Below are 23424 nucleotides of genomic sequence, written 5' to 3' on the forward strand. Positions count from 1 at the left end.
AGAGCTAATCAGTGAATTTAGCAGAGTTGCAGGATACAAAATCAATACACAGAAATCACTTGCATTTCTATATACTAACAATGAAAAACCAGAAAGAGAAATTAAGGAATCAGTCCCATTCACCATTGCAACAAAAGAATTAAATATCTAGGAATAAACTTACCTAAGGAAACAAAAGAACTGTACACAGAATATTATAAGACACTAATGAAAGAAATCAAAGATGACATAAACAGGTGGAGAGATATTCCATGTTCCTGGGTAGGAAGAATCAATATTGTGAAAATGACTATACTACCAAATGCAGTCTACAGACTCAATGCAATCCCTATCAAATTACCAATGACATTTTTCACAGAACTAGAACAAAATATTTCACAATTCATATGGAAACACAAAAGACCCCAAATAACCAAAGCAGTCTTGAGAAAGAAGAATGGAGCTGGAGGAATCAACTTTCCTGACTTCAGATTATACTACAAAGCTACAGTCATCAAGACAGTATGGTACTGGCCAGGTTCATGTCTGCCTTTGCACTTCCTGTTCTCTTAGCCTGGAATGCTCTTTCCCCAGATACCCACATGACTCATTCTTGGACTGCTTTAGTTCCTAAATGGCACCTCTGTGAGGCCTTCCCTGCAACCTTTCAGCATTTTCTCTCCTCTGTTTAATATTCTTCATAACACTTATTTCCATCTTATCTACATTTTGTCTCTCCAACCTATAGAGTAATCTTTGTGAGGGCAGGGATTTTTATCTGATTTTTATACACTGTGTCACTAGTGCTAGAGCAGTAGTACCTATATAGTACCTATAACATCCACATAATGGGTACTTGGTAAACATTTGTTTTGTAAATCCTGTGATTATAATAATTATAGTTTGTAGTCAATATAACAAAAAGTAGACTCATGGATGTAAAGAAGAAACTGTTGGTTGCCAGTGGGGAGAGGAAAGGAGGAGGGGCTATATAAGGCTAGGGGATTAAGAAGACTAACTATAAGGTGTAAAATAAGCTACAAGGATATATTGTACAGTACAGGGAATATAGATAGTTTTATAATAACTATAAATGGAGTATAACCTTTAAAAATTATGAATCATTATATTGTATACCTATAATTATACATCATCTATACTTCAGTTTAAAAATTGCAGTTTGATAAACTTTGCTATTAAATACTAAATTTATGTGAATTATTCCCTAATTTCTTCTGAACTATGCATTTCCAAAGGAAGACTGGCTCAGTTTCCTCAGCTCTGAAAGTCTTTTTTTGTTACCCCACCTAAATTCCTATCACCTGTAATTCTATTTTTTCTCTACCCCATGTATAATCTATTACAAAGAATCTTACATATTGGCATCTCCAGATACATTCTTAACCTTCCCCAAACTGAATCAATTTTCTGTTAGAAATGGTTCTTCCATTTTCATAATATGGAGTCTGATTCATACTTGATTCTCAACTTTTTTCTCTTACTGTCTTCCCAAATAATAAACAATAAATGCTAATTACAACTGTTATTCTTCAAAATATTGAAATGTTGCTATAACATGTTTTTTAATATAATCAAACCACTTCACTTTCTCATGTCCCCAGTTCCAGCAATACTTTTAAGAACTTTCATTTATAATTTTAAGGCCTACTCTATATCTCTCCCTCTATTCCTCATTTCTTTCTAAATGCTTTCTGATCTTGTTTGTTCCATATACTTTGATATGCACTTAATAGATTTCATACTATAATTGCATTTAATAGTTCCCACTGTCTTCTGTGGTATCTCATGTGTTGACAGGAAGTCTTGCACATTTCTATAATCTGTCTCTGATTACTTCAAATTCTTTATCCAAGAATATGATGCCCTCAATCCTTCTGGCTTTGCTCATTTGAAAAGAGAATATATGCCATACTACATGACTTCCCAAGACAGATGAAAGCAATATTGTCTCTCCTTACCTTTTATCTCACACTTGCCCCCAATACCTCCTCATATTAAGAATGTAAGCTAGGGGCTTTGGTGGTGGCTCAGTGGTAAAAAATCTGCCAGCCAGTGCAGGAGACATGGGTTCGATCACTGATCTTGGACGATCCCACGTGCTGCAAAGCATCTAAGTTGCTGCGCCACAACTATTGAGCCTCTGCTCTAGAGCCCGGGAGCTGCAGCTACTGAAGCCTGCACATCCTAGAGCCCGTGCTCAGCAACTCAAGAGTAGCCCCTGCTTGCCACAACTAGAGAAAAACCCATACAGCAGTGAGGACCCAGCACAGCCAAAAATTAAATAAATAAATAAATATTTTAAAAAGAATATAAGCTAGATGAAATCAGTTACCTTGCAATTAAAAATAAATTTTAAGAAAAAAGACATCAAAAGTGCAATATGAGATTAAAAAAAAGAATGTAAGCTAGAGTGGGGAGAGTTACAACCTGTAGGCCAATGATTCTACTTCATGCTAATGTTCAAAATGACCTTCTGGGAAAAATTCAACCACTTTTTGTTAGGATTTACTTTATTGTAGTTTTCTTGCTTCAGTTTGTAAGTGTTGGTATGTAATAGAACTTAAGATATTCAAGAAACTAATCTGTTTCAGTTATAGTAGAATGGCAAGTGGTTGTTGGATTCAAATAAATCTTTAAGAAATTCTTTAAATAAATTAAAAAGATTGTTAATACTGATCTCTAAAATTCATTTTTTAAGTCTGGGAAAATTGCCTGACCTCCACTACTAAACAGGTTGATGTCTAATCAGCCCTACAGGTTATTTTGATTATCACATGAGAAAATATTGTGTGTTTTGGACCCTGCAAACGTAAAGGAAGTGATATTATTCATTTGCTCAGACTCTTGCTCTCTTGTTAGGTAATTTGCAAACTTTGTTTCCTAGGTGACTAAACAGTTGTTCCCCTTTTTGGGAAAAATCAATCAGAAAGATTATCACTTTTTTTTTTTCATTTTCTTTGTATTTTTAGATTAACAAAAGCAGTGGCATTGTGGAAGCATCACGGATCATGAATCTGTACCAGTTTATCCAGCTTTATAAAGACATCACAAGTCAAGCAGCAGGAGTATTGGCACAGAGCTCCACCTCTGAAGACCCTGATGAAAACTCAGCATCTGTAACATCTTGTCAGGCTAGTCTTTGGATGGGAAGGTAAGCAGTGCATAAATGCCACATTTCTCTTCTTTTCCAACATGCAAACTACTGAAATCACAGTAATATTTTTGCTAATGGTCTCTGTGACTTCTTAAATCATATTACTTTTTGTCTCAGATGGTATTATATCCCAGATCTGCTTTTGGACTGTTCTATGTTTCAGGACATTGTTAGAGTGCCACATTAAAGAAAAAGTGGTTCACACCAGGTAATGTTTCTGTCAATCCAGTTTCCATGAATCTACTCAACCTGCTTGCATTTAGTGACAAAGTATATAGTTAATACCTTCTTGTAATACGCATTTAGGATCTTAGACAATCAAAGCCCTTCAAGGAATTAGGTCCAAGAATCTGGTAAAACCATTCCAGTTTTTCTTAAAGGTATCTGACTAATTGGATCATTAATATTGTAAATACTGGCTCCAGGACTTGGCAGTCCATTCTGGAATGGACAAGTAGTTGGTGCACGTATTGCATGTACTGAGTTACCAGAAGGAAATGAGGTCAGCCAGCATTTTCTGTGATAGTGCTTGTTTACTCAGGCTTAATATATTATTGTTCTATCTAAACTTTCTTTTCCTTCTCCATAATGCTTTTGGCATGTGAACGCACCCACCTGTTGCCATTTGACAGCCATGACCATAATTTAAATTTGTGAATGCCTCACTGGAAAAAGGCTTACGTGGGTCTAGACATGTTGACATCCTGTATTATTGTCATACAGGGTAGACAGCACAAATCAGTATTGACAGTATCTTTTACCTTAAAGTTAAGAATATGCTTAACAAGAACTTCATTTTTATTGCTCCATTTACAGTTGCATTTTCTGATGCATTCTTAACCAACTGGTTTCCAAATACTATGTTGTAGTAAAATTGTATTTTAAATTATTCTTTCCTGTTTGTCTTTAATAGGGTTGTTTGGTTTTCTAGGCTTGGGCTGTACAAGTGTTACTGATGAAATGCCAAATGAGTTTTAGAGTATTAGTAGCATTTAGGCTTATCTTTGCTATATTTTGTTAAGTTAGTCTTTCAAAGACAGACATCTGATTTTCTGTTTTTTATTCCTTTCCCTCTTCAAAATGGTGACTTTTTTAAAAGTATTTTGAAAGTTGAAAATAGCATTTAATAGTAAATAGTATTTACTAGGCTCTGTGGTAGAAAATGAAAGTAATACTTTTTTCTTATTGCAGTCATCTTAATGAGGAAGGTATGAGTGTTACCCCTTTCCATGTGCCCTCTAGACTGGGAAACTCAATGCCTAATTGGTAGGTTAGGGCTGCTGCTTGCCATTGTATATTTTGGCTTTTTGGTTTTGTTTTTTTTTACACCCTGATATACTTAGTTCATAGAAAAATAGACTTTTCAGATTGAATGGGATCTTAAGAGGTATTTATTTGATTCAGTCTTATATCTGGTACTTATTTCTAGTAGTATTTTATATTTACAAAGTACTTATAGGGTATTAAGCATTGTGAGGAGTGCTTTACATGTATAAACTCATTGTGCTCTGTGCTTAATCGCTCAGTCGTGTCCAACTCTTTGCGACCCCATGGACTGTAGCCTGCCAGGCTGCTCTTTCCATGGGAATTCTCCAGCATGAATACTGGAGTAGGTTGTCATGCCCTTCTCCAGGGGATCTTCCCAAACCAGGGATCGAACTCAGGTCTCCTGCATTGCAGGTGGATTCTTTACTGTCTGAGCCACCAGGGAAGCCCTTTTTATAAACCCGTTAAAATCACAGCAATCCCATGGGAATGCAAATATTGGTTCATTGCAGATGTAGCAGCTTGAGGTTTAGACAGATGAATGACATGGCTAGAAACTGGTCTAGCGGAGATTCACATTCAGGCCTGTCTGGCAATACAGCCATGCTCCTAACCTCTGCATTAGTACTCCCTGGTGCATGAAGATCCTGTACTGTAGTGCTTCTTAAACTTTGATATTCAGTGGTTTTGAGAAAAAGCTTGAGATTCTGTCAAGTTCTCAGGTGTTGTCACTACTGCTCACCCATGGAGAGCACTTTGTGTAGCAAGACTTACCATATTTAGCCAAGTGGTAGTCCAGCTTGAACATGAACACCTGCGGTTGTGTGGGACTCACTGCCTCAGAAAGACAAGGCTTTTGATACACAAATGGCTAATCACTGTGTAATTTTCCCTTTTGCATAATTTTCGTTAGAGCCAAAATCTGGCTCTCTTAAGGCAACACAGCACAGATTCTAGAACCAAACTGCCTGTGTTCAAATCCTGGCTTTACTCTTTACTGTGTCACTTTGGACAAGTTATTAAACCTCTCTTTACTCAGTATCCTCATCTTTTAGAAGAAGATGACAATACTAAGGTCTACTTCATAGGACTCTTGAGAGAGTTATGTGAGTTAGTATATGTAAAATACTTGGAACAGTGCCTGGCTCATAAAAATATGTATCTGTAAAAGTTAACTATCATTGTTACTAATTATCACTGTTTTCTACTTATCTCAGTGACAGTACTCTCTGGAATTCCACCAAACAAGTCTGTTCTCTCTCAAATACTTGAACGCACTAATCAAATTCTCACTGAGCCTTTGTTCTCCAGGAAGGATAAGCCTCCCCAGTTCCTTCAGCCTTTGTTTATATTGGTCTCTTCTATATCCCAGAGGCTTTCCTGGATGACCTTTTATCTGTAAATTTGTCTTTCAGAGTAGGGGGACAGAGAACTGAATTCTCCATTCTACAAGTGATCTAATAAGGACAAACAGCAAGACTTTCTCCCTCCTTCTTCTGGTAACTGTACTGCTAGGAACGTAGCAAAAAAATCAAGTGAACATAGTACGGCTTCCATTGGCTGCTTCTGTATCTCCTGTTCTTTCTTTTACCTCTATCCAGAATGCTGTTCTTTGTGGCCTTCTGCTCCTCAGTTTTAAACTCTAACCTTCAAAACCCTGTCTGTCACTCTTTATGGATTCAGTTATATTCTTTGCTACTGACAACCAAGTCCACATCCTTAGACATAAACTGTGAGCACCTCAAGAGCAGAGACCCCAGTTCTTTTGGATCTGGCACAATATATAGCACCTTGTTGTTGTTGTTCAGTTGCTGAGTTGTGTCTGACTCTTTGCGACCCCTTGAACTGTAGCATGCCAGGCTTCCCTATCCACTGTCTCCCGCAGTTTGCTCAAGCTCATATCTTTTGAGTCGGTGATGCCATCCAACCATCTCATCCTCTGTCAACCCCTTCTCCTCCTGCTCTCAATCTTTCCCAGGGTCAAGGTCTTTTCCAGTGAGTCGGCTCTTCCCATCAGGTGGCCAGAGTATTGGAGCTTCAGCTTCAGTATCAGTCCTTCCAATGAATATTCAGGGTTGATTTCCTTTAGGATTGATTGGTTTGATCTCCTTGCTGTCCAAGGGACTCTCAAGAGTCTTCTCCAGCACCACAATTCAAAAGCATCAGTTCTTTGGCACTCAGCCTTCTTTATGGTCCAACTCTCACATCTGTACATGACTACTGGGAAAACCAGAGCTTTGATTATACAGACTTTTGTTGGCAAAGTGATGTCTCTATTCTGTAATATGCTGTCTGGGTTTGTCAAGGGCTTCCCAGGTGGCACTAGTGGTAGAGAACCTGCCTGCCAATGCAGGGGATATAAGAGACTTAGGTTCAATCCCTGGTTTGGGAAGATCCCCTGGAGAGGGCATGGCAATCTATTCTAGTATTCTTGCCTGTAGAATCCCATGGCCAGAGGATCCTGGCAGGCTATACAGTCCATGGGGTTGCAAAGAGTCGAACACAACTGAAGCGACCTAGCACACACAGGTTTGTCATAGCTTTTCTTTTAAGGAGCAAGCATCTTTTAATTTCATAGCTACGGTCACCATCCACAGTGATTTTGGAGCCCAAGAAAATAAAGTCTGTCACTGTTTCTTACATTTTCCCTATTTGCCATGAAGTGATGGGACCAGATGCCATGATCTTAGTTTTTTGAATGTTGAGTTTCAAGCCAGCTCTTTCATCTTCCTCTTTCACCCTTATCTAAAGTCTCTTTAGTTCCTCTTCACTTTCTGCCATTAGAGTGGTATCATCTGCATATCTGAGGTTGTTGATATTTCTCCCAGAAATCTTGATTCCAGCTTGTGAGTCATCCAGCCCAGCATTTCACATGATGTACTCTGCATATAAGTTAAATAAGCAGGGTGACAATATACAGCCCTGACATACTCCTTTCCTAATGTTGAACCAGTTGGTTGTTCCATGTCCGGTTCTAACTGTTGCTTCTTGATTTGCATACAGGTTTCTCAGGAGACAGGTAAGGTGGTCTCTTGAAGAATTTTCCAGTTTGTTGTGATCCACATAGTCAAAAGCTTTAATATAGTCAATGAAGCAGAAGTAGATGTTTTCCTGGAATTCCCTTGTTTTTCCTGTGATCCAACAGATGTTGGTGATTTAATCTGTGGTTCCTCTGCCTTTTCTAAATCCAGCTTGTATATCTGGAAGTTCTCAGTTCACGTACTGCTGCTGAAGCCTAGCTTGAAGGACTTTTAGCATTACCTTGCACCTAAGAGGCATTTAAACATTGAAATAGATAAGGAAAAATTAAAATACATTAGATCCACACCTATCTAGGTTTTCATTCAGTTTCCCAATTTCAATTCAGAGGCTGTCCTCTCCTGTGCATTCCTGAAGCACGGCATTTACTCTATTACCACATCCTAATGATTTGTCTTTTGTAATGCCCCTTAGACCAGGCTTAATTATGTCCCAGGTGAATTACTGAAATAAGGATCTAATTGATGTTCCTCTCTCTACACTGTCCCTCATACTGCTCTCCCAGTTGATCTCCTGAAGCATTATTTCCAAGAGGGGTTCACTTTCCCCTTGATTAAACTCTATAAAAACAAGTTTAAACTTACTCTTTTGACATACAAGGATCAGATTATCTCTGCTATACTTAAGCAGTCTTTCATACCAGCCTGCTTGATAGACACTTTTTTTCCTACCTGTTTAGCTTTGTTTATTCACATTGAGTGTCCTCTGTCAAAATCCTGTCATTTTTCTACCTTATCTGACAAATTTGAAATATACTTTCTTCCTTCTTTACTTAGCACTTACTACACATAATGCATATTTGACATTCGCTTATTTTCTATATACAAATTGACAGATTTTAAAGTACTATATCAGTGTCTTACATACAGTGGTATAAGCACAGCATGGAATAAAAACATGTTAGAGGTAGTTTCTACCCTTAAGAAGCTTATAGTCTAGTGGCTATACTTTGGAACATTTAATTTTTGTATAATTATAAAAGCAATACATGCTTGATGAAGAAAACCTAAACATTACAGAATAGCACAAAGATTAAAAGCAAATTTAAATCACCTCAAGAAATATGTATTGAGGACCTAAGACAAACTCCTTATGAGTTTACAGTTTATGGATAGACTAACCAATAAACAGCCAATAAAATGCAGTATTTAAGACCTTTAGTTGAGGAAAATGTTGGTTTTTGAGAGCATAGAGAAGATAGTATCTTGAGTAACTGAGGTTGGAGTTTGCCAAACTCACAGGGGTATTCCAAGAAAGGAAAACACCACATCCAAAGGCACTTGGCTCATCAGGGGCATTCTCAATTGTGGCTGGAATAGAAGGTTGAACATTTCTTTTCTTCCCGAGGTGAAAGAGCTCTTTGAGGACAGATACTTTGCATTTTATCTCTTTCATAGTTCATATAGCACCTGAACCTTAAGACTAAGCTATTCTTTCATTTATATGCCCGTTAGCTGCAGCAGCATAATATATAGACCCTGATCACAGGGCCCATATTTTAGAGAGCTTTATATCCTGCATGGTGAATAAATCATATATTGGTTGAATTCATTTATAAAAATTCAATATGATTAAAATGGGCTAAGTTATTTTCAGAAAGACCTGAATATTTCCAGTTTTAGTCCATATTTTCTTTTTAACCATCTCAGGATTTATCTTTTATCCAGTCTTTTCTCTATGAAATTTCCCCTCTAGTACTTCTTCCCTAATGTTTGCTATCCCTAAAATATAGGTTAATTTACTCTGATACTGCATGAGTCATGTTGTGCTTTATGTTGAGAGCACATACATCCTTGATTACGCTTTTTAAGCCAATGGAAACAAAGTTTACCGCACAGTGACAACAGAGAACATCACTGCTCCAGCTCATTTTTCACATTGCAGGGTAAAGCAGCTGACTGACGAGGAAGAGTGCTGTATTTGTATGGATGGTCGAGCTGACCTTATCCTGCCCTGTGCTCACAGCTTTTGTCAGAAGTGCATTGACAAGTGGTAAGTAATCTGCTGCCTTCATGGGGTAGGCCAAGGTCAAATGGGAAAGTGTATATGAATACATTTCAAAAAATGCAAATATATTGTAGTTAAGTATAAGAGACTTTGTTCTTTAATACTTTGGATTTTATGACATACCTCCTACTGCTTAAAGTATTTTTATACATAGTTTATAAAATGTGAGGATGTAGCTTAGTTTTGACAATTTACTTTTGCTGTAAAGAGCTTTGTGCCTGATTAGAGTCTAGAATCAAACATTTTTCCTTTTCTTCCATTTTTCTCCTCTTTTCTACATTTTCCCTCCATATGTCATTAGAAAGAATGATCTTAATCCTTGAATATTGAATATTGGACCTGAGGAGAACTTTAGAGAACAGCTAGTCAAGCTCATTATTTTACCAAATAAGAAGCATTTAAGAAAATTTATCATTGACATACACTAAGCTATATATATTTAAAGTACAATTTGATATATGTATATAGTCATAAAAATCATCCTCACAATTTAGATAATGAACAAATCCATCACTCCCAAGTTACCTCATGCCCACCTTAAAGTCTCCTTCCCCCCATCCCTTCTCCTAGTCCCCAGACAACCACTAATATGGTTTCAGTCACTCACTATAAAATAATTTGGATTTCCCATACAGTATATACTCTTTTTTGGTCTGGCTTCTTTCATTCATTATAATTTTTTCATGATTTACTTTGTTGTAGTTTGTATCAGTAGTTCCTTGCTTTTTATTGCTGAGTAGTATTCATTGTACGAATATACTGCAGCTTCTTTATCCATTCACCTGTTGATGGACATTGGGTTGTTTTGAATTTTTGGCTATTACAAATAAAGCTGCTGTATACATTTGTGCTCAACTGTTTTTATGGACATACATTTTGGCTTTTTTCTTGGATAAATACCTACAAGTGGAATGGCTAGATCATATGGTAGGTGTATGTTTAACTTTTTAAGAAACTGCCAGTTGTTTTCCAAAGTGGTTGTGCCATTTTACACTCCAGTGTATGAAAGTTCCAGTTGCCCTACAACCTTGCCAGTACTTGGTATTTGTCATTTTAATTGTAGCCATTCTGATAGATGTGTAGTGGTATCATTGTGGTTTTAATTTGTCTTTCCCTGCTGACTGGTAGTGCTAAGCACTTTTATGCTAATTTCCCATCTATATGTATTTCATCTGTGGTGAAATATTCAGATTCTTTTGCCCATTTCTTTTTTTTAAATTGTATTTTATTTTTAATTGGAGGATAATTACTTTACAATATTGTGATGGTTTCTGCCTTGCATCAACATGAATCAACCCAGGCTTACATATGTCCCCTCTCTCTTAAACCTCCCTCCACCTCCCTCCCCATCCCACTCTTCTAGGTTGTCACAGAGCACCAGTTTGAGCTCCTGCGTCATACAGAAAATTCCCACTATTTTACATATGGTAATATATATATTTCAGTACTCCTCTCTCGATTTATCCCACCCTCTCCTTCCCTGACTGTGACCAAAAGTCTATTCTTTATGTCTGTGTCTCCTTTGCTGCAGTGTTCACTGCAGCACTATTTACAATATCTAGGACATGGAAGCAGCCTAGATGTCCATCAATAGATGAATGGATAAAGAAGTTGTGGTACATATACACAGTGGAATATTAGTCAGCTATTAAAAAGAATGAAGTTGAGTCAGTTCTAATAAGGTAGATGAACCTAGAGCCTATTATACAGAGTGAAGTAAGTCAGAATGAGAAAGACAAATACCATATATTAATGTATATATATGGAATCTAGAAAGATGGTACTGATGATCCTACTTGCCCATTTTTTTACTTAGTTGTTTTTGTATTAAGTTTTGAGAGTTCTTTATGTATTATGGATACATGCCCTTTATCAGATATATAATTTGCAAATATTTTCTCCCACTCTGTGATTTATCTTTTCATTCTCTTAAGAATGTCTTTCAAAGAGTAGAAATTTTTAATTTTTATGAAGTCCAGTTTCTCAATTTGTGATTAATGAATAATCATTTTGGTGTCATATCTAAGAAATCTTTGTTTAACCCAAGGTCACGAAGATTTTCTTCCATTTTTCCTTCTAAAAGATTTGTTGTTTTTAAGTTTTACAGTTAGGTCTGTGATCCATTTTGAGTTAATTTTTGTATGGTATGAGGTATGGATCAAAAAATTTTTATTTTACGCTTAATGGCTTTCCAGTTGCTCCAGCACAGTTTTTTGAAAAGACTGTCTTTTCTTCTCTAAAATTGCCTCTGCTCCTTTGTTGAAAATCAGTTGTTAAAACACAGGTGAGTATTTCTGGACTCTTTTCTGTTCCATTGACCTGTTGTCTACTTCACACCAATATCATACTACTTTGATTAGTGTAGCTTTGTAAGTCTTAAAATCAGGGAGTATTAGTCCTCCAACTTTGTTCTTTTTCAAAGTTGTTTTGGTTTTTCTAGATCTTTTGTGTTTCAGTGTGAATTTTGTAATCAACTTGCCAATTTCTACCAAAAAAGGCTATAAGAATTTTGATTGGGATTGAGTTAAATAATTTGGGGAGTATTAAGTCAGACATAGTGACTAAACAATAATAAAACTTCTTAACAATATTAAGTCTTCCAACCCACATCTCACTATGTTTCTCCATTTATTTGAAAGTGAAAGTAAAGGTCGCTCAGTCATGTCCAACTCTTTGCGACCCCCATGGACTATACAGTCCATGGAATTCTCCAGGCCAGAATACTGTGGGTAGTCTTTCCCTTCTCCAGGGAATCTTCCCAACCCAAGGATCAAACCCAGGTCTCCCACAGGTCTTCTTTAATTTCTGTCATCAATCGTCATTTCCAGTGTTGCATACCCTTGACAGATCTATCCCTAAGTATAATTTTTATGTTACTTTAAATGTTATTTTTAAATTTCAATTTTTGATTATTATATTTCTGTATACTAGAAATAAGCAGTTTTGTGTATCAATCTTGTATCCTGCAACCTTAATAATGATTTATTTACTAGCTCTTTTTTATAAATTCCATAGAATTTTATTGAATGACAGCAAAACATTTTTTGAGAGAGATTTTTTCTGGATATAAAATTTTAGAGTGATAATAGTTTTTCTCTCATACTTTAATGACATTGCTCCACCGTCTTCTTGCTTACAACATTTTCTGTGAGAAATATGCTCTCATCCTCATCTTTTTCCCTCTATAAGTAAAGTGCCTTTTTTCCTCTGGCTGTTTTTAAGGTTTTTTTCCCCTTCATCTCTGATTTTCAGCAGTTTGATTTTGATGTGCCTTAGTTTTCTTCATGTTTCTTGCACTTAAGATTCATTGAGCTCCTTGGATTTGTAGGTGTATAGTATCATGAGTTTTGGAAATTTTTCAGCCAGTATTTTCTTAAACATCTTTTTCTGTTCTCTCTTGTCCCATCTCCTTCTGGGACTTCAGCCACTGATGCACTAGACCACTTTTGCACAGCTTACAGATGCTATTTTCCTTCTTTTTTGAGTCATTTTCTCTGTGTTTAATTTTGGATAATTAATACTGCTATATCATTTCAAATCCACTGATCTTTTTTTCCTGAAGTCTATTGCCATTAATCCCACCCAGTGTATTTTTTATTCAGATATCTTAGTTCTCATCCAGAAGTTCAAGTTTTTAATATCTTCCAGTCTCTGCTTAATATGTGGTCTTTCCTCTAGCTTTTTAAATATATAGAATATAGTTATCATAACCTTTCATTTTCTTGTTGCTGGTTCTGATGTATCTGTCAGTTCTGGATTAGTTTTGATGGATTGTTTTCTTCATTTTGGGTTGTATTTTTATGTTTCTCTGTATGAATGGTAGTTCTTAGCTGGGTTCCAGACATTGTGATTTTTTACCTTTGAGGTACTGGATATTTTTGTATTCCTATAAATATCCTTGAGCTTTGTTCTGGAATATAGTTACCTGGAAACAGTTTGATCCTTTTGAGTCTTGCTTTTATGGCTTGTTAGGCAGGACCAGAGTGATGTTTCATTTAGAGCTAATTATGCCCTGCTGAGGCAAGCCGGCAGAGTACTCTACCCGATGCTTCATGAATTACAAGGTTTTCCACTCTGTCTGGTGGGAACAGGCAATGTCCAGGCCCTTTGTGAGCTTTGGTTACTGTCCTCTCAGATCCTTTTGAGTGATTCCTGGGCTTGAATAGTTCCTGACTTGCACACACTGATCATTACTCTGCTGAATATATCTACAGGGACCTTGAGTAGACTGGGATTCTCCCTTTGTGTAGCTTTCTCCTGTCCAGCACTTTACCCTATGAACTAGCTATCTTGGTGTCCTAAGATTCTCTGTTCTTGTCTTGTCAACTCAGGGAGTCTACCAGGCTCCATCTCAGTTTCCCCTGCTCTCTCTGTGGCGTGGAAACTCTCAGAGGCGGTGAGCCGGGTAATTATAGCGCTCACCTTGTTTTGTTTCCCATCTCTCTGGGATTATAATCCTTTGTCATCTTGTGTTTAGTGTTGAAAACCATTATTTCATGTATTTTGTCCAGTGTTTTAGTTGTTTTAAGTGGGAAGATAAATCTGGTCCCTTGGCCAGAAGCAGAAATTGACTGTTTTAAAATTGTAACTTTTGTGCACAGAAGAGCACCGATAATTATCTTTAAAACTATCTCTGAAGAACCAGAAATGAATCTGAACAATATATGCCAGCTCTACTTTCACATTTAGTTTTTGGAACAGATTTCTAAATTTTTGCACAGAAGCCAAAGAGCAATTTATATAATTTAATTACTTTGGTTTCAGATTTCACTGAGCAATAAAGAGAAAAATATTTTCCCTCTGTGACATGTTTCTGGCTCAAATATGCTATTTTTTAAATTTCCAAAGTAATGTTTGACAAGAGAAAAAAAATCCCTTTAGAAAACATAATCGTATTTAAGTGATTATATATAAGCTTTCCTTCCCCCAAAATTATTATGCATGTAAGGTTCATTTTATTTTAAGCCTTGAATGCTTCCATTCCATTGTTTATAGCAGCAAAAGATAGGAAAAAACCTAGATGTCCTTCCTTCCATGGGAGATAAGTTAAATAAATTATGGCCTATGCAAACAGTGTATGTTTATTTTGAATAGGCAGCTCTAAAATGTGCTGATACTTGTAAAAAAGAGCAGTGATGTGTAGACACACACAAGCTTGGTCATGGCTAGTCTATCGCTAGAAGAATATAAAAAAAACTGAAGAATATATAAGAAACTGGTTAACAGTGGTTGCCTCTGGGGATAATAAAGATTAGGGTAGGAGGAAGATAGGTATTTTTCAGTATACACTTTTACGCTATTGCCTTTTAAAAAAAAATGTACATGTATTACATTTCAAATTCATTGTTTTAAACAGAAAAAGAAAACAAACTATTCTTTATTTGATTTCTCTAATAGGAGTGATCGACACAGGAATTGCCCTATTTGTCGCCTACAGATGACTGGAGCGAATGAATCTTGGGTGGTGTCAGATGCACCCACTGAAGATGATATGGCTAACTATATTCTTAACATGGCTGATGAGGCAGGCCAGCCCCACAGGCCATGACCTCCCGGGGAGGTGTGCCATTGCTGCTGTGGGCCACACACGCTTCAGTCATGGCGGAAGAGGGCGGGGATGTTGCAGAACAGACACAGCAATTCCCCCCATCCTCTTATTTTTGCTATTCTGACAGTTTGTCCTTTTATTTTGATAAACTTTCCCTGTCTTCCACTTGTGATAAACTAAAATTCACTACCGTTTTAGACCATATTTTCCTATTATTTATCTGTTCTAATACATATTAGGACTAATTGCTCTTGAATTCTTTGCTGAGTTAACATTTCCAGGGGCTTCTGAAACACTGTTACTTTTCAGGGCAAGAGTATTCTGGAATCTCTTTAGTTAGTTTTAAAATAAACCTTGAATTTTAAAAGTTGTAGCCATCTGAGAGAAAATCTTAACTGAAAATGTATAGTACATCAGAGTGCATGTTACTGCTTAGATTAGTCTTTCTGCTGGGATCTAAGGAATATGTGTGCCCCCTTGTGGTTGACTATTGCTCTTTTAATAGTTTTTACTTGAAATAATCCGTAACTATTTCGTAACTTTAACAGTGTGTTTTGGAACTACATGTTTTTTAACTTAAGTGTTTTTTCTCCCATGCTGTGTAATCTGGGTGAAGACTATGAATTAAGGCAGGACTTTGCCTTCTAAATGGATTTCTGCTGGGGAGTCTTCTTGGCTATTCTAGAAATGCTTTCCTACAGCTGGGAAACTGTTCTAAATAGCTTTTGGTAATACTTATTCATCCTGGAGTTTCAGATGGAAGTTTTTCTTCATCATAGACCCTAAATTTTATGTCCAAATTATGATAAGTGTTTAACATTGGTTTATGGTGCTTTTATTTTCTTAATTTGAAGGCATCTTCCTGAGGTCCCAGAGTCTTCAAATTTCTTAGGTTAAGAAAATAGTATGTAGCCTTTTAACCATATGTACACAAAACACCCCTGAAAATTAGGAGATAACTTGACTTTCTGTTTCACTGCATTTCATTTGAAACGCCAGGAAAGAGTATAGATATGATGTTCAGTAGCACTTGAGCCATTTTTTAAAAATTTTGTTTATAAAGTAAAATTTTATTTTATGCTACACATTAACATATCAGCATATAATAAACTAGGGCCTGATGTCTTTAAAAAGTGTTTTAACATTCCACATAATTTTCTGATTTATTATTGTTATGTTACAAATATTACTATTTTCTTAAGTACCAAAGCATACAATTTAAGTTGCTGCTTATTGACGGCAGAATTTTTGGATCCTGGGGATTTTAATCGGAATGCAAATTAAGTAAGTAATTTTTAGGAAAAATGTCTGACCAAATGTAGCTTGATTTTACCTCCTAATATAGTACTAATAATTGCTTGACTTTCATGATGGAGGCAGCTGTTTATACAAGAGTACTTGGGTCTCTGTCCTGTCGACCTGGCAGTGCATTTGATGGCTGTGTGACCTGAGAAAGCCCCTTCCTCTGGTTTGCAGGCTCTGTAGAAACAGGCTTTATCTGTGGTGTTCACACTTTCTTTCAGCAGCAGAACTGTTTTTTTCCAAGTAAAAATCTTACTCAAAATCCCTACACACACATGCTGCGCACACACACACACACAATACCCCCCTACCCAGACCCTGCTATATCATTTTCTCATTATACATTTCCTTATATAGATTTATGTACCACAATAACTAAATATTTATGAAGTCAGCCAACAAAAACATGTTAATGCACTGGTGATTACAAGTGTATCGAAATTTGCCGAGTAACACAGTTGCATGATGGGACTTGTTTTTTTTTAATTTTTTTCCCCCAAAAATCCAGTTAAATCCAAGTCAAAATCCAGACTTCTGATTCTCCTCCATAGGTTCCTCAGTACTCCATGGAACATATTTTGAAAACTTGGAGATAAAAGTCTTTAAAAGTCTTCTAAAATATGATCCATGGAGTACTGTCTTTATGAATTAGATTTGCTGAGTCTCATTCAGATTGCCCAATTTAAGAATGTCTCTGAAAATGAATAGTTTCTTTATAGATTTTTGGATCTTTCCAGGTATAGCCAATGATTTTATCCCCCAGAATCCTTCACCTTTTCAGGAACTATTTTTCATAGTGAGCCCAGTGACTTGATGTTGCCCAAACCTTTTTATTTTCCAATATAAGCTCCAAGACACTAACTGATCTACTGTGAAATATATTTTTACTAGCCTTATCAAATAAATGAGCACAGTTTTTTGCTCACTCCATTAAACTGGGTGATAATTCTTTAGATGTGAATGTTAGGTAGGTTCTACTGTAATAACTAATTGTGAAAGTTGTAAATTTGTTTAATGGATGAAATGTGTACTTTTTGTATTCTGTACAGCTTGTCTTTTTTAAATATTAAGTACTTAAATGCACTTACTATGATAGGAAATATGTGTGCCTTCTAGGATTTATGAAGCTGTTTCATGAACTCTTAAGAAATTTTTAAGTTATAAAGTTTCCCTGTCTTAATAACAAAGGGTTTACTCATAATACTGTAGAACTTTAGTTTGAGAAAATGGATTTGACTATGTACTGAATTTAGAAGTTGAAGATAATAGTATCTGTTTTATTCTTGGGGCAAACTGACGTATTGTGCAATAAATAATCTTTAGCAAGTAAATTTTAGGTAATTGAGATTTTTTTTTTATCATGTAGTTTCATGTTTTTATATACCAAGTGTTTATATTCCTTAGAGGACTGTTTTGTGTTGTGTTCTGGCAGATTGTGATGTTTTTGTGCTGTTTTAAAACACTTCAAATTAGACTCAATTTACTTATACCTAATAGAGGTAATAAGACTGCTTAAAAGTATCTTTTGGTTCAGTGATTTTTATCCTTGAGAAGTTGGATTCATTAAAAGGCAGTCCAAAGAATTCTCACTTTTAACTTTTTTTCTTCATTAAATCCAACTTACTTTTTCTATCTAGGAGTAAGAAAGCTACTTGGAGATTAGGGAAATCAGGTGATCACCCACATTTATAAAGGGCATTTACAATGACAATATAATATAAACAGCAACAGATGTTCATTTGTTTTCATGTCTTTTTGTTACCCTATTGGATAGTAAAAATAATAAAATACTTCACCCTGTGGTGGTTTTGATATTTTACCTTGTAAGATCATTTCTAAGATAAAAGAGTGGAATTAGAGAAGCAGGCTAGAATCTTAGTGCTGAGAATGGGAAAGCCATTTATAAGGAGTAGTAGCAGTTTATACTTAATGTGTATCATCATGGAGAAGTACACATTTTGGTGTCAAAGACATAAAAGCCCCCTCAGAGATTTATTTTTACAATCTTGCAGCTGTTTATAGTCTAACTCTGGCATCCTCTATCTCCCTAATAAGATATTTCTTTAGAGGTTGAAGGTATAAAAATTTTCAAGGAACGGTGTCTGATAAGTGTTCCTTTTATTGCAGTTAGTTACACCTGTTTTTTATAACAGTCATAGTTTTTAAGTAGAGAACACCTAGGTATATTACCAGTGTATCACCTTCAGTTGCATCTGCGATCTCAGAAAACGATCAAAATATTATTTCACCATCACGGCACTCAGAAACAAGTAAAGAGAAAGCCATAGGAATGTGCTTTTAACTCGGCTTTACCCAAGGTAAGACAAAGTAAAGGTACAGGACAGGCCTTGGTAAACAGTACCCCAGGAGCTGTGATTGGTTTTTATGAGGCACAGAAAAATAACATTGATCATTTCAACAATGTAGTTTCAAGTAACAATTAATATGAACTTGAGCCCTTTAGAGTAAGCATGTCTCAAAAACCATTCTGCTAGAAACGTGGGCTAGTGTACAATTGGCTTTGATTCCAACTGTGATCACGAAAGAGATTCACCCTAAAAAGGCCAATTAGGTTGATGATGTAATAAAAGTGCATCGTGCTATAGAAAAAGGTATCTGAAAAGCGTGCAGGTCAGGTAAAATCCAACAGGTGTTGACTGAACAGACTGGAGATCCAGGGAAAAGGAAATGACCATGTGAGACTTCACTCATGAACTGTTATAGCAGAAGTTAGAAAAAAGAGCAAAAGTTTCCCTCCTGGGTTTTGTAAGCTTCAGTTCAAATTTTTGAATTTTCCTTGTGAATGTCATCCGTATCTGAATCTTGATTCAGAAAAAAGATAAATTAGTAATTATTATTGATAGCTTTTCATGATGCCTATATCTTTTCTTTAAAACTTAAAGATTTGCCTAAAATAGTTTAAAACTGTTGAGCCACAGTCCTAACAGACTTTATTTGATAATTAAATGCTTGATACACATAAAATGACAATGAAAAACTGTAAAATACTTGTTATGTTCAGGCACATGTATACAAATGGTTTTTCAAAAATAATGAGTGCCTAAGATAAATGCTCGGTTTTCGTTCAGTTTCATGGTTAGCTGTAAGACAGCATATGTTTGCCTCGTAAAAAGACTGTATTTATTGTTCCATATGCTAAGTTGACTAGTGGAGGGGATAATTGTTATAAAGTAACGGGACAAGACAACCTAAAGCCAGGTAAGCATCTTCACCAGGCAAAAATAGTGTTTTTCTAACTCTGTGATATTTCACAAGGGCTTACTCGAGTCTACATTTGCCCATAGAGATAGACAAGAAGGTCCTTAAGCAGCCTGTTGAGTTCCAGGAGCACACAGCCTTAAAAAATTTCCAAAAGAGGAAATTCATTCAGTTTTATATAATATACATTTATTGAGCACCTGCTATGTACCAGGCACTAGTAACACAGATGAAGAGTACATTGGTAAAGCTTAAATTCAGACTGGTCTTTAAAAATGCTTTCTACCTGGCCCCTGGGACCACATATATTCTGAAGAGGTCTGCATACTAGGTAAAGGAGAGATTTCACCTTGAGGGGGAAGAAATGCACCAAGTTACACTGATAAAAAAAAATTCAACACACCATTAAGTACGATTATAATAACAAAAGCAAGTCAAAGAAACCGTTTCCAACATGGAGTCAGAATTGGCTTCCTCCCTGCAACAGTGTAACTATTAAAACTAGTGTTGTTGAGCAATATTTAGGGGGGGATAGCTTTTGTTCTGTCTTGTACAGAAAACAGTAATAGCATCATTGAATATGTTTTTTTCAGAACCATATAAATATGTCTGTAACATTAATACTTCCTTTTAAGACAAATATAAATTCAAGACTTCACACTAAGTTAATATTTAGATTCATAATTGTTGAGAGAAAAGAATTCACTGTAAAATAATGCCAACCTATATAATGCTGCAATAAATTATTTTGTACTTAAAAAAAAAAATTCTACATTTGTCAGGCCTGAAAAAATAGTGGGGAAAGGACTAGATTAGGATTAGGGAAACCTAGTTCTGATCCTATTACTTATTAGAGCTGTGTGACCTTAATCAAATTTCACTTCTGTGGCCCTAACTGTTCATAAGTAAAATGATAATTGGGCTACAAGCACAGAATATTAGAGCCAAAAGGAACAGAGGTCATCTAGTCCTGTGCTTTTCAAAGTCCTTAGTTCAAATGTAAATACACAGAACCCCCAGTATAAAACCGATGAAAGCTGAGTCACCTTGAAGTAAAAGCAGCACCTCAGAGCCTCAACCCCCTTCTCATTCCCTGCCCTGAAGTGGTCCAGGAACTGAGCTCACAGAACACCACTGAAAACCACTCATCTGATCTAAACCCTCACCTTTCAGATAAGGAAACCAAGACACAGAATAGGAGTGATGGCTGTGATGTGAATATTTGGTTTCCTAAATACGAAGGGAGGAAGGCTAAATAGTTTTAAAAACTCATTAAAAAAAAACCCAAAGAAGGAAGTTTTCTAATTCTCTCAAAGTAGCTCCTTTATGAAAGGGAGCGTTGAAGTAGATTTTAAGGCAGCCAGCCCATGAGAGGCTGAAATGAACAACTACAAACAAGCCTGCAGGGTTTATAGAGAGGACTATGGCAGAAAACCACACAGACTTTGTATCATTGGGCACTGGACCATGTAAGATCCTGGCCCCCACAATGCAAGCATTAACACTTTGAAGAGGGACATTTGGAAAATTAGGAATTAGTACAGACAAGTATCCAGCTCCCAGATCCCCAAGGAGGAGCCACCATCTATTACTCAAAAATATTAACAGAAATTGGCATGAAGTGAAGTGAAGTCGCTCAGTCGTGTCCGCCTCTGCGACCCCATCGGCTGTAGCCTACCAGACATCTCCGTCCATGGGATTTTCCAGGCAAGAGTACCAGAGTGGGTTGCCATTTCCTTCTCCAGGGGATCTTCCCAACCCAAGGATCAAACCCAGGTCTCCCGCATTGCAGGCAGACACTTTACTCTGAGCCACCAGGGAAGCCACCGAAATGGGCATGTTAGACCTTAAAGTGAACAGTGCAACCAAAAATCACTAGTTTGAAAGTTCTTCAGCGATATCCTCTCCATGGAGGAAAGTCCTAGTTTGGTATCTTGACCACTGTTAATCATGGCAGACTTGAAATTAAACCAAAAAGTTAAAACGCATGTCCAACACTCGACTAGTTGGTCAGGGCTGTGATCTCTTCTGATTTCATGGCATCAGACAGGAAGCTGAGCTCATTGCACAGGGTCTCGTATCGGAATGCCATCCGGATCTGAGCAACATTTGTTTTTCGAATATCATTTCCTTCCGGTCCTTCTTTATAGTAATTTTGTCCCAGAAATTTTTGCTTTTCCTATGGACCAAGAGAAATACAAATGAAACAATATACCTTATATTCACTTTCTATATCCACATGGCAGCTCAGACTTAGCCCTACCAAATCAGGCTATTCCTCCAAAGCAGGTCCTCCATCAAGACATCTTTCCTCACAGAGCTGTTACAAAATTCCTTCTGCCTTCCTGTCCTCAAGGATGTCACCCTGATAACCACATTCAGTCCCTTCATTTCTAACTGTGCTTTCCTTGATCAGAAAGATGAGAACTATAAGAGCCACTGGCAATGAAGGTGAAGGCGTGAAGATTCTAGAAGTCTCTCCCGAGAGCTGACAAGGGCACACAGATGTGCTGGGGGACAACCAGTCCAAGGAACCAAGTCCCCACAAAATGAATCTTGAGCATTAACTCTCATCTGCATTAGCGTCCAACAAGAGCAGCACAATGCAGCCCTCTCCCTATACCACTGACACTGCCCAGGGTCGCTACCCAGGGACACAGACACTCTCTGGAGCAGTGGTTTTCAACCCTGGCTCCACATCAGAATCACCTAGGGAGCTGTTAAGAAAAAATGAGTGATGTCTGGGTCCCATTCCTAGAGTTTTCTGTTCAGTCTAGGTACTGTTCAGCTATTTGAGAAGCACTGAGTGCTTATTATGTGCCAGATTCTAATCCAGACCCCAGGGATGTAATGCTGAACATGTATTCTGGAAGGCAGGACAGAAAAACACATGACTACATAATGGCAATGTCAGTAGTAATATATGTTATGAAAAAAAACAGACTTAAGGGATGGATAATGAGGGCAGGTGTGTGGCTGCTACAGAATGAGTGATCAGGGAAGGCCTCTCCAAGGAGGTGACGTGTGAGCAGAGATCTGAAAAAGGCGACAGAGCAGCCATGAAAATTCAGGAGTCTCCCCAGCGGTCTCCCCTAGAATGTGGCAGAGACCCTGCTTGTTTCATCCATCCCCAGTTGCAGGGCCGACAAAACGCCTGGCACACAGCAGGCACCTGACGTACGATGTGGAGAGGACGGGAGGTACCTGATGCGAGAGGCCGCTCTGCAGCACACTGTTCCTGGCGATCTCACACAGGTCACACGTGCTCAGCTTCCACACTTGAGCCGCAATTGCGTATTCTTCCATAAGTGCTTCCTAGATTCCCCCCAGAGGAAACGTTAGATAGAAGTCTGTCCATTTCAACGCTTCACGTATTTCCCAAGCTAGGAACATCAGATCAACATTGCAGATTTCATTTTTCCTTAAGAACTGGCACATGGACAATAAAACAACATCCCCCTCCCCCTAAAATCACAAACTCCCAAGATCTTTTTTTGTGTGAAATTTCAGGTAACCAAAGACAGAAATAGCAAAGAACACCTACAGATTTATCTGTTGACCAGCACATGTTCAAGCCCCTGCACCCAGGACTAGCGGTGCCAGCCTGCTCTCCTGGCCTATCTCCCTGTCATGCACACTTTTAATACCCACTCTGCAGCCTTGCTTTGTAATTAACACTTTTTCTTAAGATTGTCCAAAATAAAAGTTAATCTGAGTAAAGTTCTAACAGAGATGGAGCATTAATTAGGAATGAGAAGTGATCAAGGATCAGTTAGTGAGCTAGTGTAAGCCTAGGAGGATTTAAGCTTGAGCTGTGCTTTCACTTTGTTTTCTCAATTGTGAAATATCTCACATTTATCACAAGTCCTTCTATCACCTCTTTGCCACA

General features: G+C 37.1%; 2 protein-coding genes across 10 annotated transcripts in view; one reads left to right on the forward strand and one right to left on the reverse strand.

Annotated features, from left to right (window-relative positions):
• Positions 1–18130, forward strand: part of RNF141 (ring finger protein 141) — a 46945-nt gene extending 28815 nt beyond the window's left edge. Inside the window, exons 4-7 of one of the 2 annotated variants that reach the window (XM_081545313.1) lie at positions 2970–3151; positions 9344–9451; positions 10830–10893; positions 14864–18130. In XM_081545313.1, coding sequence (XP_081401439.1) covers positions 2970–3151; positions 9344–9451; positions 10830–10893; positions 14864–14869 — 360 coding nt within the window. In that variant the 3' untranslated portion in view covers positions 14870–18130. The remainder of the gene's footprint in view (positions 1–2969; positions 3152–9343; positions 9452–10829; positions 10894–14863) is intronic. The other variant, XM_081545312.1, reaches the window with a different exon arrangement.
• Positions 18131–18419: 289 nt separating this feature from the next.
• The window catches only part of AMPD3 (adenosine monophosphate deaminase 3), a 50644-nt gene continuing 45639 nt past the window's right edge, over positions 18420–23424 (reverse strand). For all 8 annotated transcript variants that reach the window (XM_081545309.1, XM_081545303.1, XM_081545302.1 and 5 more), the window contains 2 exons: positions 22740–22850; positions 18420–21714 (listed from right to left, as the gene is read on the reverse strand). In XM_081545309.1, coding sequence (XP_081401435.1) covers positions 21538–21714; positions 22740–22850 — 288 coding nt within the window. In that variant the 3' untranslated portion in view covers positions 18420–21537. The remainder of the gene's footprint in view (positions 21715–22739; positions 22851–23424) is intronic.

Source organism: Giraffa tippelskirchi, chromosome 11, assembly GCF_054371585.1.
Source record: "Giraffa tippelskirchi isolate mGirTip1 chromosome 11, T2T-mGirTip1v1.2.pri, whole genome shotgun sequence".
In the NCBI taxonomy this organism is placed as follows: Eukaryota; Metazoa; Chordata; class Mammalia; order Artiodactyla; family Giraffidae; genus Giraffa; species Giraffa tippelskirchi.